General features: G+C 40.8%; 1 protein-coding gene across 1 annotated transcript in view; it reads left to right on the top strand.

The window, feature by feature from the left end:
• LOC118909941 (zinc finger protein 345-like) overlaps nucleotides 1–12,766 on the top strand; it is a 42,504-nt gene extending 29,738 nt beyond the window's left edge. Inside the window, exons 2-3 of the mRNA XM_057496388.1 lie at nucleotides 442–568; nucleotides 10,414–12,766. Of these exons, the coding sequence (XP_057352371.1) occupies nucleotides 442–568; nucleotides 10,414–12,578 (2,292 nt within the window). The 3' untranslated portion in view covers nucleotides 12,579–12,766. The remainder of the gene's footprint in view (nucleotides 1–441; nucleotides 569–10,413) is intronic.
• Nucleotides 12,767–17,172: the final 4,406 nt, after the last annotated feature.

Genomic DNA, 17,172 nt, shown 5'->3' with positions numbered 1-17,172 from the left:
CCGGAAACACCTGACTCATCTGCATTTTAAAGTGAGATCTTTAAAGATCAGGATATCTTCATTGTTCTACATACTAAATTTTGATAGGTACACTTGTAACACACCATGACTTTGCCTTTGAGAAATATGCACAACTTTACAGGTAAGCTATACATTTAGCACTTAAAAATATACATACCTGTATGGATTCCTCAATTACGTATTTTATCTCCCATGTAATTACAGTGTTTATACTGGTTTTATGGATTTACATCATCCTATTTCCTCAACATTAAAGGAACATTATAGACTATTGTTTGTGTTACAAATGCTTCAGGTCACTCATACAAGCCCAAACCAGTTATCTTACCTTTCACTCTCATTTTGAGTCATACTATGAACTGTGTTCATAGCCACTTGGCATGTTATTTGTGTTCCTTTGTTATTTTTTTTACATTTCAGGGACAGTTGACCTTCGGGGACGTGGCCGTCAGGTTCTCCCAGGAGGAGTGGGAATGCCTGGCGCCTGCCCAGCGGGCCTTGTACAGGAGCGTGATGCAGGAGAACTACAGCAACCTGGTCTCTGTGGGTGAGGATAAGAGCTTCTTTCCAGCATTCCTAATCCAAATTTAAAGATTTTCTTTTCTTTTCTTTTCTTTTGGTATCATTAATCTACAATTACATGAAGAACATTATGTTTACTAGGCTCTCCCCTTCACCAAGTCCCCCCCACATGCCCCTTCACAGTCACTGTCCATCAGCGTAGTAAGATGCTGTAGAATCACTACTTGTCTTCCCTGTGTTGCACAGCCCTCCCTGTGCCCCCGCCCCAACATTATACATGCTAATCATAAGGCCCCCTTTCTTCTTCCCCTCCCTTCTCCCTCCCACCCTCCCCAGTCCCTTTCCCTTTGGTAACTGTTAGTCCTTTCTTGGGGTCTGTGATTCTGCTGCTGTTTTTGTTCCTTCAGTTTTTCCTTTGTTCTTATTCTCCACATATGAGGGAAATCATTTGGTACTTGTCTTTCTCCACCTGGCTTATATCACTGAGCATAATACCCTCTAGCTCCATCCATGTTGTTGCAAATGGTAGGATTTGTTTCCTTCTTATGGCTGAGTAATATTCTATTGTGTATATGTACCACCTCTTCTTTATCCATTCATCTACTGAGGGACACTTAGTTTGTTTCCATTTCTTGGCTATTGTAAATAGTGCTGTGATAAACATAGTGGTGCATCTGTCTTTTTCAAACTGGGCTGCTGCATTCTTAGGGTAAATTCCTAGGAGTGGGATTCCTGGGTCAAATGGTATTTCTAAAGCTTTTATTTTCTTAGTTGATGGAATGGCTCCCGTAAACTTCAGCTTTGTATGAAAGTGTGTCAGATCCCTGAATTCAGGGGAAAAATTGGGGGTTTGTTGGTGTAGAGACAATTTTCCTGATGTATTTTGACTTAGACCTCCCCTCTCTGCAGCGACCTGCGTCCTTCACCCTAGGTTCATGGTACTTCCCGAGTTCAGGGGCATAAAGTATGTTCACCCCATGTTCAGTCCTGAAATCCACAGTGATGGAGAAGCCGCAGGGAAAACCGAGAAAGAACAAGGTCTTATCTGGGGTCTTGGAATTGCCACTTGGGGAGCACAGATGGAGCAGCAACCAGAAAAAGTGTCGCCCCTGTGCAGGGAAGCAAGGAATTTGTACGAGAAAGGAGTGGGTGGGGGGCATTTCATGACCTGGATGGAGGAAGACAAGGACATAAGAGCTGCCTACTGCCCCTGAGAGGCTGAGCCGCTTCACTAATGCCTTGTTGACTAACTTACTGGCGCCTCCAGGGGAAACGACTCCTGGTCCCTCATAACTGCCCATCTCTGCAAAGTGCATTCTGACAGTTTATTTTTGTGGTCCCTGTTTGGTCAACAAGATGCCTTGTTATTTATGAGCAGTACCTTGTAAAACTTCTGTTTCTGGCCTAGTTCAAAGGGTCCTGTTGAACACTGTGTCCCGGGTAGTCAGCTCACCTTGTGCTTAGAGGTCGGTGCAGCTTTCATGCTCTGCTTCCTCCTTCCTGTGGTCCCTGGCAACTACCAATCTCTTTCAGGTTTTTAAAAAATATTCCACATGTAAGTGCCATCTCGTGGTATTTGTTTCTCTCTGGCTTACTTCGCTTCGCATAAAGACCTCAAGAGTTATCCACATGGTCACAAATGGCAGGCTTCCTCCTTGATGACTGACTAGGATTCCATTGTGTGTGTGCACGTGCGTGTGGAGGTGCATCTCACATTTCATGTATCTGTTGGTGGACCCTTGGCTTGTTTCCATGTCTTGGTTAATGTAAACAGTGCAGTGAATATGTGGATTCAGATATTTCTTTGCAGTCCGGATCTTATCACCTTCAGATACACACCCAGAAGTGGAATTGCTGGATTATATGGCAGTTGTGTTCTTACTTTGTTAAGAGTCCTCCTAACTCTTTTCCAGAGTGACTGCTGCAGTTGACATCCCTGCAGCACTACACGGGCTCGCTTCTTTTATTGGCGCCTCACTAGTCCTTGTGTCTCTTTGATAGTAGCCATTGGGACAGGTATGAAGAGTTATCATACTGTGGTTTGGACGGGCATTACCCTGACGAGTAGCAGTGTTGAACCTCCTTCCATGTGTGTTGGTCATTTGAAATCCCTCTTGGGAAAAGGTCTGTATGGGTCTTTTGCCCATTTTTTAACCAGATTTTTTTCCTATAGGCTTACATGAAATCCTGTGTTTTTAATATTAACCCCTTATCAGATATGTGGCCTGACAATGTTTCCTTACACACTCTAGGTTGCCTGTTCATTTTATTGTGTCTTTAGCTGTTGGGTTGCTTTTGATTTGCCAGTCTGACATGGTCCTACTTGTCAGTTTCTGAAGCTTGTGTTTTCTGGTGCCATATCTGAAAAATCATTGCCAAGATCAATATCAAAGAACTTTCTCCAAATCTTTTCTTCCAGGAGTTACATGGTTTCAAGTCTACTGTCTAACTTAACTCGCTTGTTGAGCTATTATAAACACAATCTGATGATTCTTTATTTCTCTCCCTTCTTATTCCTCCTCCTCCCTTCTTCATATGTTGGGTGTTTTGTTGTGTGCTCTTTTTAGGAGTGCTCCCATCTAGAGCAGTCCCTGTAGGATGCCCTGTAGAGGTGGTTTGTGGGAGGCAAATTCCCTCAACTTTTGCTTGTCTGGGAATTGTTTAATCCCTCCTTCATATTTAAATGATATTCGTGCTGGATACAGTAGTCTTGGTTCGAGGCCCTTCTGTTTCATTGCATTAAGTATATCATGCCATTCTCTTCTGGCCTGTAGGGTTTCTGTTGAGAAGTCTGATGATAGCCTGATGGGTTTTCCTTTGTAGGTAACCTTTTTTTTTCTCTGGCTGCTTGTAATACTTTGTCCTTGTCTTTGATCTTTGCCATTTTAATTATTATGTGTCTTGGTGTTGCCCTCCTTGGATCCCTTGTCATGGGAGTTCTGTGTACCTCTGTGGTCTGAGAGGCCATTTCTTCCCCTAGTTTGGGGAAATTTTCAGCAATTATTTCTTCAAAGACATTTTCTATCCCCTTTTCTCTCTCTACTTCTTCTGGAATGCCTATGATTCTTATATTATTTCTTTTATATTGATCACTCAGCTCTCTTAAAATTCTTTCATTCCTGGAGATCCTTTTATCTCTCTCTGCATCAGCTTCTCTGCGTTCCTGTTCTCTGTTTTCTAGTCCATTAATGGTCTCTTGCATCTCGTCCATTCTGTTTTGAAGTCCTTCCAGAGCTTGTTTTATTTCTGAATTCTCCTTCCTTAGTTCTTGCATATTTCTCTGCAAGTCCATCAGCATGGTTATGACTTTTGTTTTGAATTCTTTTTCAGGTAGACTGGCTAAATCTATCTCCCCAGATTCCTTCTCAGGGGAAGATGTAGCAGATGCCGAAGCTGTCTGGGTTAGTCTTGTCTGGATCATATTTTTTTGCCTTTTCATGTTGACAGGTGCTATTGACTGTCAGCTGGGAGGGCCAAAATTTTCACTTACTACTGGCCTTTCTTTACTGGGGCAACTGCGACCCCTAGTGGCTTGTGTTGGGTAATTGCGTGTAGAGTGGGTCTTTGTGTCTTGCCTGGCCGGAAGGGAGAAATTTCCCTTTCTGTGGGCGGAATTTGTCTCAGGCTGCTTCTCTGCTTTCGCAGCGCCCGGTGGGGTGATGGATGGGGGGGCTGCTTGACTGTTTGCCTCCGTGAGGGGTCTCAGAGCTGTTGCCCAGGGGGTTAGTGCACCCGGTTTTCCCTGTAATTTCCAGCTGCTGTACTGTGACCTGGGTTGTTTCCGTCAAGCTGTTAAGTCCCTGTCCCTTTAAGACTTTCAAAAAGCCCCCGCTTTTCTTTGTCACAGGGGCATCAGCTTCAGCACCCGCTCTGAGGTCTTACCCCCTGTTCTCCCAGTATCCAGGGCCCCCTGGGCATGTACTGTGTCTGCGCTCTGGCCCGGATGGCTGGGGCTGGGTGTTCGGCAGTCCTGGGCTCCGTCTCCCTCCCGCTCTGCCTATTGTTCTCCCGCCGGGAGCTGGGGGGAGGGGCGCTCGGGTCCCGCGGTGCCGGGGCTTGTATCTCACCCCTTTCACCAGTCGCTGGGTTCTCGCTGGTGTAGCTGCAGTCTGGCCACTGTCCTGCGTCTTCTGGTCTCTCTTTTAGGGCTAGTTGTGTTTGTTGTATTTTCAAAAGTATATATGTTTTTGGGAGGAGATTCCCACTGTCCTACTCACGCCGCCATGTTGGCTCTGCCTCCGGTTTCAAGTCTAAATTTAAGTCTTCAATACATCTCAAGGTAAATTTATTTTATGAGTAGGTTAAAATAGGTCTTGAGTTGTGTTCTTCTGCATATGAATATCCAGTTTTCCTTGTGGCATTTATTGAAGAGATTCTTTTTTCTTCAGTGAGTATTTTGCATCCCTTATCAAATATTAGTTGAGTGTCTCCACACAGCCTTATGTTTGGGCCTCAGTTCAGTTCCATTCGCATGTGTGTGCTTTCCAGTTTTGTTGAGAAATAATTCACATGCATCACTGTTCATTTAAGGTGTACAGAAGGATGGTTTTATTGACATATTGTGAAATGATTAGCACATGTTAGGTAACATCTATCTTTAATAGATTTAATAAAAAGAAAAGAATAAAGAAGGAAAAAAAAATTTCCTTCAGTGATGACCACTCTCAGGATTTCCCCTCTTAACTCTCCCAGCATTGAGCAGTGTGAGCTGTAGACCTCCTGCTATATGTTTCTTAGTTCTCATTTACCTGACAACTGCCAAGTTTTTAACTTCTGTCCACCTTCTCCCAGTTCCCTCTGCCACTGTCCTTTGTCTCCAGTCACCACTAGTGTCTTTTTTTCTGTGAGTTTGTTTTTAATTTCACAGGTAAGTGAGATCATATAGCATTTGTGTTTCTCCAGCAGTTATATATATGTGCCTTCAAGGTCCATCCATAATATCGTAAATGTTAGGATTTCCTTTTTTTTAATAGCTGAATAGTACTCCTCCTTTATGTATCGCAACTTCTTCATCAATACATCCATTGATGGACATTTAGATTTTTTCCATGTGTAGAGTATTGAAAATAATGCTGCTATTAACATGGGATGTTGCTGATATTTACAAATTAGTTTCTCATTTGTGTATTTTCCCAGAAGTGGAATTGTTCATTGATGATGTAGTTCTATTAAATTTTTAAGAATCCTTCCAATTTTTTCCATAATGGTCGTAAGAGTTTACAATCCCACCAGCAGTAAACAGGAGTTCCCTTTCTTCACATCTATACCAGGCTGTTAGCTCTTGTCTGTTTGATGATGGCCATTCTAACAGGCTTGGCGTGCTGTCTCATTGTGGTGTTAATCTGCATTTCCCTATCATTGGTGATGTTCATCATCTTTCTTTTAATTGCTGGCCTTTTTTAGATCTCTGGAAAAATGTCTGTTCAGGTCTTTTGCCTGTTTTTTATTGGGTCATTTCTCTTTTTGCTATTGAGTCGTATAGGTTCTTTATGTATTTTGAATATTGACCCCTTATCAGACAGAATGTTTGCCAGTAGTTTTTCTCATTCCATAGGTTGTCTTTTCACTTTGTTGGTGGTTTCTTTTGCCATGGAGGTGCTTTTTTGTGGGATGTAGTCTCATTTGTTTAATTTTGCTGTTGTGGCTTGTGCTTTAGGTGTCACATCCAAAACATAGCCAAAATCCATGTCAAGGAGCTTCTTTCCTTTGTTTTGTTACAGGAGTTTCATGGTCTCAGACCTTTTATTTAAGTCTTAAATCCATTTCAAGTTAATTCTTGGGAATGGGGTAAGGTCTTATACTAGTTTAGTTCTTTCATGTATGAATATCCAAGTAGACAGCAACATTTATTAAAGATTATCTTCATTGAATATTCCTGGCACCCTTATAAAATAGTAGTTGATCCAGCATGGTTCCATTTGTATCTGGGCTCTGGATTCTGGTTCATTGGTCTGTTTGTCTGTCCCTGCCGGTACCATACTAATCTGATAACTAGCTTTATCATACACCTTGAAATCAGAGTGTGGTGACTCCTGTTTAGTTTTCCTTTCTCAGGATTTCTTTGGCTATTTGGGGTCTTTTGTGGGTTCTCATAAATTTTAGGATTGTCTTTTCTAATTACAGAAATAATACTGGAATCTCCATAGCGATTGTCTTGAGTATGTAGATGGTGTTTGGACGTACTGACATTTTAACAGTATTAATCCTTCCAGTTCATGAACATAGGATACTATTCCATTTATTTTTGTCTTTGGTTTATTTCATCAATTGTTGTATTAGAGTTTTCAGAAAAGAAATCTTTGGCCTCCTCAGTTCAATTTATTCCTATGTATTTTATTATTTTTGATGCTGTTATTAATGGGATCAGTTTATTTCCTTTTCAGAAATGTAGTGTTTCACACTTCTTTAGTATAGTGTTTGTGTGTGTGTGTTGGCCTTATAGGAAAGGGTTTAGAAATAATCCCTCTGCTTACGTTACAGAAGATTGTAGGGAGAATGGGTGTTAATTTTTCTGTCAGTATTTGATAGGATTATCAGGTGAAGCCACACCCAATTGAAAAGGAGTCTCTTGAGAAGTTATGGGGTGCTGTTTTTAATCTCTTTTCTGGTATATTTATGTATTCATGTCTTCAAGATTCAGTCTTAGTTCTTTGTTTTTGGAATTTTATTATTTGTTTTAATTATCCAATTTTTTGGCATATAGTTTTTCTAGAAAAACTCCAGTGTCCATTTTTATTTTGTCAGTTGTGTTGTCTCATCTTTACCCTCTGATTTTGGTTGAGTCTTCTCCAGTTTATTTTTGTTAATTTATATAAGGATTCTCAGTATTGATTTTTTTTTTCAAGAAGCCACTGCCAGATTCATTATTTTTTCTTCCTACTGATTTTCTATTTTCCATTTCATTTATTTCTGCCTAACATTGTTTATTTATTGTGCTGAATTTGAACTTAGTTGTTTTTTTCCAGTTCCTGATGTGTAGAATTAGGTTGTTGATTTGAGATATTTCTCATTGTTTAATATAAGCACTCATTGATATAAATTTCCCTGTTTAATATTGGTTTCTCTCCATCCCGTATGTTTTAGTATGTTGTGTCTGCTTTCATTTGTCTCAAGATGTGCTCTAATTTTCTTTGCCTGTGTCATCTCTGAACATTGGTGGTGTAAGAGCGTGCAGTTTACTTCCTGCAGTACTATGGACTCCCCCATTTCTTTCTGATATTGTTTCTAGTTTCAGTCTATCATGGTCAGAAGTGATACTACTGTTTTTTATAATTTGAAGTTTCTACCTCTCTATCCCCTTCCCCTATTTCACCCATACTCGTGCCCCTCACATCCCACAAAAGATATCGGTACTCCATTGTCTCTGTTTTTGTGTCTACTTCTTATGTTTTGTTTCTTCCATCACACATATACGTGAAGTCCTAAGGTAACTGTCTTTCTCTGTCTGGCTTACTAGTTAGCATAATGCACTCTTTGTCTATCTGTGTTTTTGCAAATGGCAAGGTTACCTTCATTTTCATAACTGAGTGATATATTCCATTATAATAAACCACATCATTATCCACTCATTTATTGTTGGATATAGGTAGCTCTCATGTCTTGGTTATTGTAAATGATGCTGCAATAAACCAACAGGTCCATGTATCTTTTCAAGTTGGTTATTTTATTCTCTTTTGCAGATTCCAAGTAGTGGAATTGATGTTCATGAAGTGTTTCCTGCCTTTAGTTTTTTGAGAAATCTCTGTACTGCTTTCTGTGTGGCTACACCAATTTGCTCTTCCACCAGAAGTGTGGGAGGTTCCCTTCTACCACATCCTCAACACCACTTATTATGTCTTGAGTCTTTGATATTAGCCATTCTGACTGGAGTGAGGTGATAGCCCTGATGATTAGTGAAGTTGAGCATCTTTACATATGTCTGTTGGCCATCTGCGTGTCTTTTTTGGAAAACAGTCTATTCAGATCCTTTGGCCAGTCTCTAGTTGGATTATTTCTTTTTTTTGTTCTTGACTTGAATGAGTTCATTCTGTATTTTGGATATTAGGCCCATAGGAGATAAATTATTTGCAAATTCATAATCCTGCCCAGTACATTTTCTTTTAATTTTGTTGACTTTTTTTGTTTACTCTTCAGAACCTTTTAATAATCCCACTTTCTTACTTTTTAATTTCGTTTCTCTTGCCAATAGAAGATATATCCAGAAAACACATTAGTAATGTTTATAATGAAGAGTTAACTGCCCTGTTCTCTTGGAGTTGTATGGTTTCAAGTCATATATTTGAGCCTTTTATAATCTAGTTTATTCTTTTGAATAGTATAAAACAGTGATGTCAGTTCATTCTTTTGCATGTACTGTCCAGGTTTCACAACACCATTTACTGAAGAAATTGTGTCTTCCCCATTGTATATTCTTGCTTCTTCTGTATATTAACCCACCATGTAACTACCACACACAGGATGCAAGTAGAGCACAGGAGTATAGCCAGTAAACGCTGTGATAGCTCTGTTTGGTGGCTGAGGGAAGGTACACTATAGTGGTGAGCATCTGGTCCTGTCTGTATTCGTCAGGCCGCTCTGTTGTGCATCTGACATCAGTGCAATACTGCATATGAATTATACTTTAGTGAAAATACCCAAAAGAGAAATGTTACTTTTTGTAAGATGTGTATTTTCCTAAAATTACTTAGACTTAATTTGTGGGCTGATGTGTCATCTGTCCTCCATCACGTGCCATTTGACATCGAGAGGACTGTTTTTTGTGCCATTTAACATCGAGAGGACTGTTTTTTGTGCTCTTCGGTGAGGTTCTGCATGTTTATTATATCTAATTACCCTCTTTTGTTCTTCAGTCCTCTTGTCTCCTTATTGCTCTTCCTCCAGGTGTTCTACCCATTATTGAAAGTGGGATATTGAATTTTCATTATTATTTTGTTCCTGTTTGCTTAATTCAGTCACTATTTGTTTCCTTTATGTAGAAGCTCTGATACTGGATGCAGAAGTACTTATACTTTGGATACTTCCCTGTGACTGTCTCATTGATCGTTACATGATGGCTGTCACTGTCCCGTGATAGTGTTTTGCAAAGTCTGTTTTAACTGAAATGGCCACTCTTCCAATCTCATGGTTACCTTTTGTATTGATTATCATTTTACATCTTACTTTTTCTAGATCTACAGTGAGTCTTGCATAGATAACATGTATTTGGACCTTGTCTTCTTAATCCACACAGCCTCTCTTCCTCTTTTCTGTGGGATTTTAGCCCCTTGAAACTTAATTAATGAAGGGGAGGCAAACATGCTTGTTGCCTTTCTGTAAACTTACTCTGTGTGTGTTCTGGGCTTCTTTTCCATGTTGTCTGCCTTTGCTTCCCTTTGTGTATAGGGATTTTTTCTACCGTCGTACTTTTTTTCCTGTCCCATTTCTATTTGAGCATTTTCCATGTGTTTTTTCTTGGGTATTACATAGCATATTTAAAGTATATAGCAATCTCTTAAAAAATGGTAATAATTTCAGGTAGCAAGAGTATTCTGGTATGCATGCTGCCTAACACCTAATGGTAGCAGTGGCACATTGTATCTTCTTACAAATGCATTAAGTGATTCATGAGTATTAAACTCGATGCCAGTATTGGAAGTATTTGCTGCTTAAATATAATGATATTATAAGTCTCAATATGTGTGCATATATTTACCATCAGCAGAGTGACTTTAAAATTGAACTATAGTTACACAATGTTACTTCTTTCAGGTGTAGAACAGTTGTGTAGATAAATGTTCAGTGAAATATATGTACAGTACAAATTTTTATAAGATTTATAAAGTATGTTTGACTGTTTCTTATGGGGTAATTTGATATTTTTATATATTTCAGCACTTTCTTCTCATTACAAAAAAGGATTGTTACTCCAGCAAGCCATAAAAGACTCATTCCGAAGAGTGCTCCTGGGAAGATGTGGCAGCTGTGACCCTGGGGACTCACACCTGAGGACACACAGGGACGGGGAGGCTGAGCATGGAGGGCAGGACGGCCGTCACGGAGGAGTGCAGAGCCACGGGAGGGGCCCCCGGGACAAGCCCCTCCTTGTCCGTGGGGACCCGCAGCCTGGGGTGACTGGGGACAAAGCCCAGTTTAAGTCAGTTACTGTTGCAGAAGAACGTGTTTCTGTGAGTAAATGTCATCATCCAGTTTTGAGACATCATCCAGTTTCTCAGAAGGAAATCTTGGAAAATCTTAAAACTGAGGAGGGCCATGGTGCAAATAATAGTTTCAATCATTTTAATTACAGCAGTGCATTAGATATACATTCCTGTGCTTCTGAGGACCAAGGCTGTAATGAAGAAAAAATGTGTAAGTACATTGAATTTGAAAAATCCTTGACCATGGATTCATTATTCTTCCATGAGCAAGTAATTCCTGCTCATGCTAAAACTTGCAGTTTTAATAACTATCAGAGAGACTATATTCACCCATCATTACTTAATGAATGTCATTGTGTAGACAGTGAAAAAGAACCTTACATGTACAGTAAAGCTAAGCAGGCCTTTAGGAAGGACTCTCTATTAAATAATCGCCAAGATAGTTACATTCAAGAGAGAACATGTCGATCTACAGAACCTGGAAAAAAGTGGAACAGAGGATCAGTACATGGAGATCAGAGAACTCAGATTCCAGAAAACCATTACCCACGTAACAAATGTGGGCAAGTGTTCAAGGAGTGGTCAGACTTTATTCTGCAGCAGTGTATCCACATTGGAGAGAAGTCTTACAAATATAAAGAATGTGGCAAAACTTTTAAACATTTCTCAAAAATGATTAAACATGAGAGTATTTGCACTGGTGAGAAAAGTTGCAAATGTAAAGAATGTGGGAAAGGCTTTCGTCAGTCTTCCCAACTAAAAAGTCACAAGAGGGTCCCTGCTGGAAAGCGGTCATATAAATGTAAAGCGTGCAGCAAGTCCTTCACTAGATCCTCGTATCTTCAGGTGCACGAGAAAGTTCATACAGGAGAGAAGCCTTACAGATGTAAAGAATGTGGAAATGCCTTTAGGTGGTCCTCAAACCTTACTCGGCATCAGAGAATTCACTCTAGGCAAAAACTATACCAATGTAGAGAATGTTGCAAATCCTTTACTTCTTATTCACGTCTTAATGTGCATGAGAGAATTCATAGTGGAGAGAAGCCTTACAAGTGTAAGGAATGCGGAAAAGCCTTTAAGTGGGACTCACACCTTAATCAACATAAGATGATTCATTCTGGACAAAAACCTTACAAATGTACAGAATGCAGCAAATCCTTTTCTTGTTCCTCAAGTCTTAGTGTGCACCGGAGAACTCATACAGGAGAGAGACCTTACAAGTGTAAGGAATGTGGCAGAACCTTTCAGCAGAGCTCACACCTTACTCGGCATCAGAGAATTCATTCTGGACAGAAACCTTACAAATGTAAAGTATGCAGAAAATCCTTCAGTTGTTCTTCAATTCTTACTATGCATGAGAGAATTCATACGGGAGAAAAACCTTACAAGTGTAAAGAATGTGGCAGAGCCTTTAACTGGAACTCACAATGTAATCGACATCAGAGAACTCATTCTGGACAGAAACCTTATAAATGTAATGAATGCGGCAAATACTTCAGTTCTTCCTCATATCTTAAAGTGCACCAGAGAATTCATACAGCAGTGAAACCTTTCCAATGTAAAGAATGTGGCAAAGCCTTTACTTATTCCTCAAGGCTTAAGGTGCATGAGGGAATCCATACTGGAGAGAAGCCTTACAAGTGTAACGAATGTGGAAAAGCCTTTAGGTGGGATTCACACCTTAATGAACATCAGAGAATTCATTCTGGACAGAGACCTTTCAGATGTAATGAATGCAGCAAATCCTTCAGAAGTTCCTCAAATCTTTATGTGCACCAGAGAATTCATACTGGGGAGAAGCCTTACAGTTGTAAAGAATGCAGTAAAGCCTTTGTACAGGTCTCCCACCTTGCTAAACATCAGAGAGTTCATTCTGGACAGAAACCTTACAAATGTTAGGAATGAAACATATCCTTTACTTGTTACTCACATCTTACTGTGCATCAGGGAAATCATACAAGGTAGAAACCTTAGAAGTGTAAAGAGTATGCTAAAGCTTTTATGCAGAGTTTACAGATTACCAAAAATCACAGGATGCATTGTAGACAGAAACCATACAAATGTAATGAATGCAGCAAATGTTTTTAATTTCCTTAAAAAATTACTCTATGTCATACGGATTTTATACTGGAGAGAAACCTTAGCAAATGAAACAATGTTGGAAACCCTTTAACCTGTGCTGAAGCATTACTGCACCCCATAAAACCCACACTATGGAGAAACATGATTTGTCCACTGATGTAGGACAGAGGTTTGTGTAAACTGTACATGTAGAGAGCATGAAAGTTTTCAGATGGGTGGAAACAATCTACAAATTGAAAGACAGTGACAAAGGTGTCAACTCTTCCTCTGACATGGTACATAAGGAAATTTGTGGTGGAGAAAAGGTACCAATATGCTTAATATGGAAATACCGTTGTCCAAGAAATAGACCTCAAAATCATGACAGTCTTCATAATGGAAAAAACTACAGATGAAAATACATTAGAAAATATTTAAGTGAAAATATAAATTTATCAGGAAAGATTTGCGTAAGAAAGCAGTAACACATCACATTTTTTAGAGGTTACCTTCAGAGTTATTTGTTATAAAAATCAAAATTCATAGCGCTTAGATAATTAAATTGGTAATTTGTGTGAGTGAAAAGGGGCACATATTTTGGATACTATAGTATCCTCCACCCCCCCACTGCAGACACAGATCGCAAGCCCCAGGCAGTTAACCTGTCTTCTGACCTGTGTACAGATTGGGGGTGCCCGTGACCACCTCCTTGGGCTTGATTTATTTGTTAGAGTGGCTCACGGATATCAGATCCACCTGCTTTTATGGCTGTAGCCAGGTCTGACCCCACCCTGGTATCTCTCCTTGCTGAAAATATTAGATGTGAAAAGGGGTTTGTTTGCCTGTCCTCCCAAAGTCATTATTGACGCAAATGTTGCTGAATCCCCTAAAGCCAATATAATGGAAGCACAGAGCTGTTTTGGTGACTTAATTTCTGTCTTTCTCATTAAATCCTGTGCTTAAGAGCCAGCCCATCCAGCACCCTGCCCTCTGTTCTGCAGATGCAGTAGTGGCTCAAGGTTTACAAAGAAAACATGCATGTACATGGTGAAATAACTGCCATGGTCAAGCTAATTAACATCTGTCATCTCACATTGTTGAGATTTTTATAAAGATGATGTTACTGGGCAGTGGCCCAGTTCCAACATAACTTTGTTCTTTGTTGCTTGAGATGCCAAAACTCCAGAGACAACTGTTGGTGCAAAGGAAAGGCGACTTTGTTCAGGAAGCCGGCCACCGAGCGGATGGGGACCAGCCTCCCAGGGACACCTATGCAGCACTAGCACTGTTCAGAGGGAGAATGTTTGGAAGGGGAACTTCATGGGAACAGGAGGGACTACATGCAGAACTGACAGTTAATCAGTGTCTGCACCAGCCTGAGGGCAAATTGCTGGCATCTAGGAAACCACGCTTCAAAACGGCCACTTCTCTGGTTTCCAGTCATGGTGGGCAGCATTCTTGAAACTCAGAGAGTTCTGGTTAGTGTTTTATAAGACCCCAGAAAAGAGCATGGAAGAGGTTTGACATCTTAGCTTATTTTTAAAATGCACTGAATTAGGCTTTGTTAGGGCCTCTAGGGTCCAATACACTATTACTAACTAGATACCATGCTGTACATTAGATCTCCAGAATTTATTCATCCTCCATAAATAACCTTTTCACCATTTGACCAGCTTGTCTCCATTTCCCCCACCCACAGCCAGTGGCACCCAACACTCTAATCTTCACCTTTACAAGTTCACCGTTTTTAGGCTTCACACGTACGGGATTCCATGCAGCATAAGCTTATTTCACTAAACGTGCTGTACATCCTTATTGTCACAAACGGAAGGGTTTCCTTGTTTCTTAAGGCTGGGTGATGTACCATTGTATTTTCTTCATTTATTTGATGGGGAGCAGAGTACATGCCCCAAAAGCATGCTAATTTCCAGGTGGATTGTTTTGAGCTAAAGGCAGTTAGGACCCAGCCAACTCAGAAAAGATATTTTTACTCAGCTGCGACAGGGGCCAAGAGCGGACAGTCCCCTAATGTGCTACTTTGGCATATTGACTACTTTGAATTAAAGCTAACAGAGAAAAAGCAGGTGCAAAGAAATTCTGACCCTCCTTGTCCCCCTGCAAACAGGAAATAAATTTCCCATGGGAAAGATACCCTGCCTGCCACCTGGAGGGTAGAAGGCATCCTGATCACCAGAGGCAGAAATTCAGAGCTGAGAAGTTTACACAAGCCAACCATATTGCTTGTTTACTATATACCATCCCAGGCCAAATGCCCTTCAGATTTATTTACTAGTATCAGCAAGCAAACAAATTTTGTCCTGCCAATTTGGCTCACATTTATTATTCCTTTGTCAAAGATGTATAAAAGCTGCCTGCCTTGGTCATTCTTTGAGTCTCAATTTCATTATTGGGCTTTGGTATGTATGTAATTAAACATTGTGTTTTTGTCTCATTTCATCTCGTGGCAATTTGATTCCTAGACCAGCTAAAAAAATGTTGAAGGGTAGAGGAAAACTCTTCCTCCCCTACACTGCCTACAATTATTTAGAGAGGGGGGCCTCTACCAGGAAGAGAACTCTTAGCAGACAAAACTTGTTATCTCAGAAAGACTTACCTGCATGGCATGGCAAATACTGACCAACAATTGGCTCCTGCCATCGTCCTGTGAATTATCATGCGGCTTTTTGAAGGCCCAGACTTCTACCCTCTTCATAGGAGATGATGACATAATGAACCTCAATTTCCTGATGGTCTCTGATCCTCTTATCTTTGGAGACCTTGTATGTATAAAATTAAACTTGTTTTTTCAACTGTTAGTTTCCCTATGTCAATTTAATTAGTAGACCATCCAAAGACCCTTGGGATGAAGGGAAAACTTTTCCTTTGTAAAACATCCATCCCAGTTAGGAAAACTATATTGAGACCACTACAACAGAGAGGTCCTTCGTTTCACCAGGAGAAAGAATTCAAGAATGGACATAAAAAGGAGGTGAGTATTAAGAGTTTATTTAGAGAATAAAATTTTAAAGAAAACGTGACAGTACATGCCCACGATTTAGACACAGGCAGACCCAGAGTGGTATGTGCTGAGGAGATAATACGGAGCTATTTTTTTGTAAAGAGATAATAAATGAGTAAGGATTCACTTATAAAGTCAACAGTGGGGTTTCGTTTGAGTTGGGTATTGCTCCACCTCGTCACGTGGAGAGTTTGACTTTTTCTCATTGGAACTTGCAAGGTGTGGGTGTTACAAAAGCATAAAACCTAAATGTGGTTAATTCCCCCCAGGAGGTTTAAACATTTTTACTGTAAGGTATTAAAAGACCGTGTGGTAGAAAGTATGCCAGGAAGCTGCTCAGACTGAGAGTGGGAGTGGGGGTGGGGGAATTGGTAAGGACCTGGCTTTACCTGTTTGGGTTTTTTAAACCTACCAATGAAATTAAGACAAATGTAAGAGAATGCCCAATGTGGATATAGTTGGCTTAGGTGACTTCCAGAACCCTGTAGTACTCAGCCAATGAGGAACCAGGGGAGGGACTTGCATACTAGAGAATAAATTACTTGCCCCAGCTGTCCCAGGTGTGCCTGCTCACCACACACCTGATCCTGCAAGACCATCATTGAAGCCCCGCTCTGCTGTTCTCTTTATCTCTGTGTCCACCTACTGAGTTTGGACCAGTGAGTGTGTTTCTCACAGTAGGGAGGTTTCATTCTTACTATGTTAGTGAGTACATGTGTTTTAGGATGAAATTTGGGTCAACCAATCCGTTTTGGAACGAGCTGGTTTTGGCTGGTTTGTTATCTATACCCTCACTACCCACTTCCTGCAAGGACATCTTACAGGGATGGAATGTGTAGAATGTTGACATCCAGCCCGATGTAACCACTGGTGGAAGTAGCCCGTCCCATCAGCCCTCCTGTCTGGTAGCTATGCTAACAAGACCATATTTGCAGTGAGAAAACAGTATGTTCCAGATCGATAAAACTTAAAAACCCTGTGTGGATAAAATGAGAGTTCCTGTGGCCAGGATTCTCACCTGGCCCTGGTTGACTAGCTCACTGCACACCTGTGGGCAATACATGGCTGTTGACTCTATATGAAGAGCTCCGCCCAGTGCTCAGGGTGTGACACGGTGGCAGGGCTGCAAGGCTGCAGGAGAGCAGATCAGAGGCTGGAGTGGTGGCAGCACCGAGGACAGAGGCCCGGAGGACGGCTGTGTGGGACGGCTGTGCAGGCAGAGGGGCCCAGAGGCAGAGACCGGCTTGCTGCCTGCAGACTCGCTCTGTGTGAACAGGATTCTAGTGACTGACCTGCCACCTGGAAATAAAGTTGGTATAACCCTTTCACCCCAAGGACGTTTTGCTGTCAATTTCTTTGGTCACATTGAATCCACAGTGAACTTGCCCGGGGGTGATACCCATTGGCCAGACT

Source organism: Manis pentadactyla (genome assembly GCF_030020395.1).
Source record: "Manis pentadactyla isolate mManPen7 chromosome 15 unlocalized genomic scaffold, mManPen7.hap1 SUPER_15_unloc_1, whole genome shotgun sequence".
NCBI classification, from domain to species: Eukaryota; Metazoa; Chordata; class Mammalia; order Pholidota; family Manidae; genus Manis; species Manis pentadactyla.
This window is presented reverse-complemented; position numbering and strand designations above follow the sequence as displayed.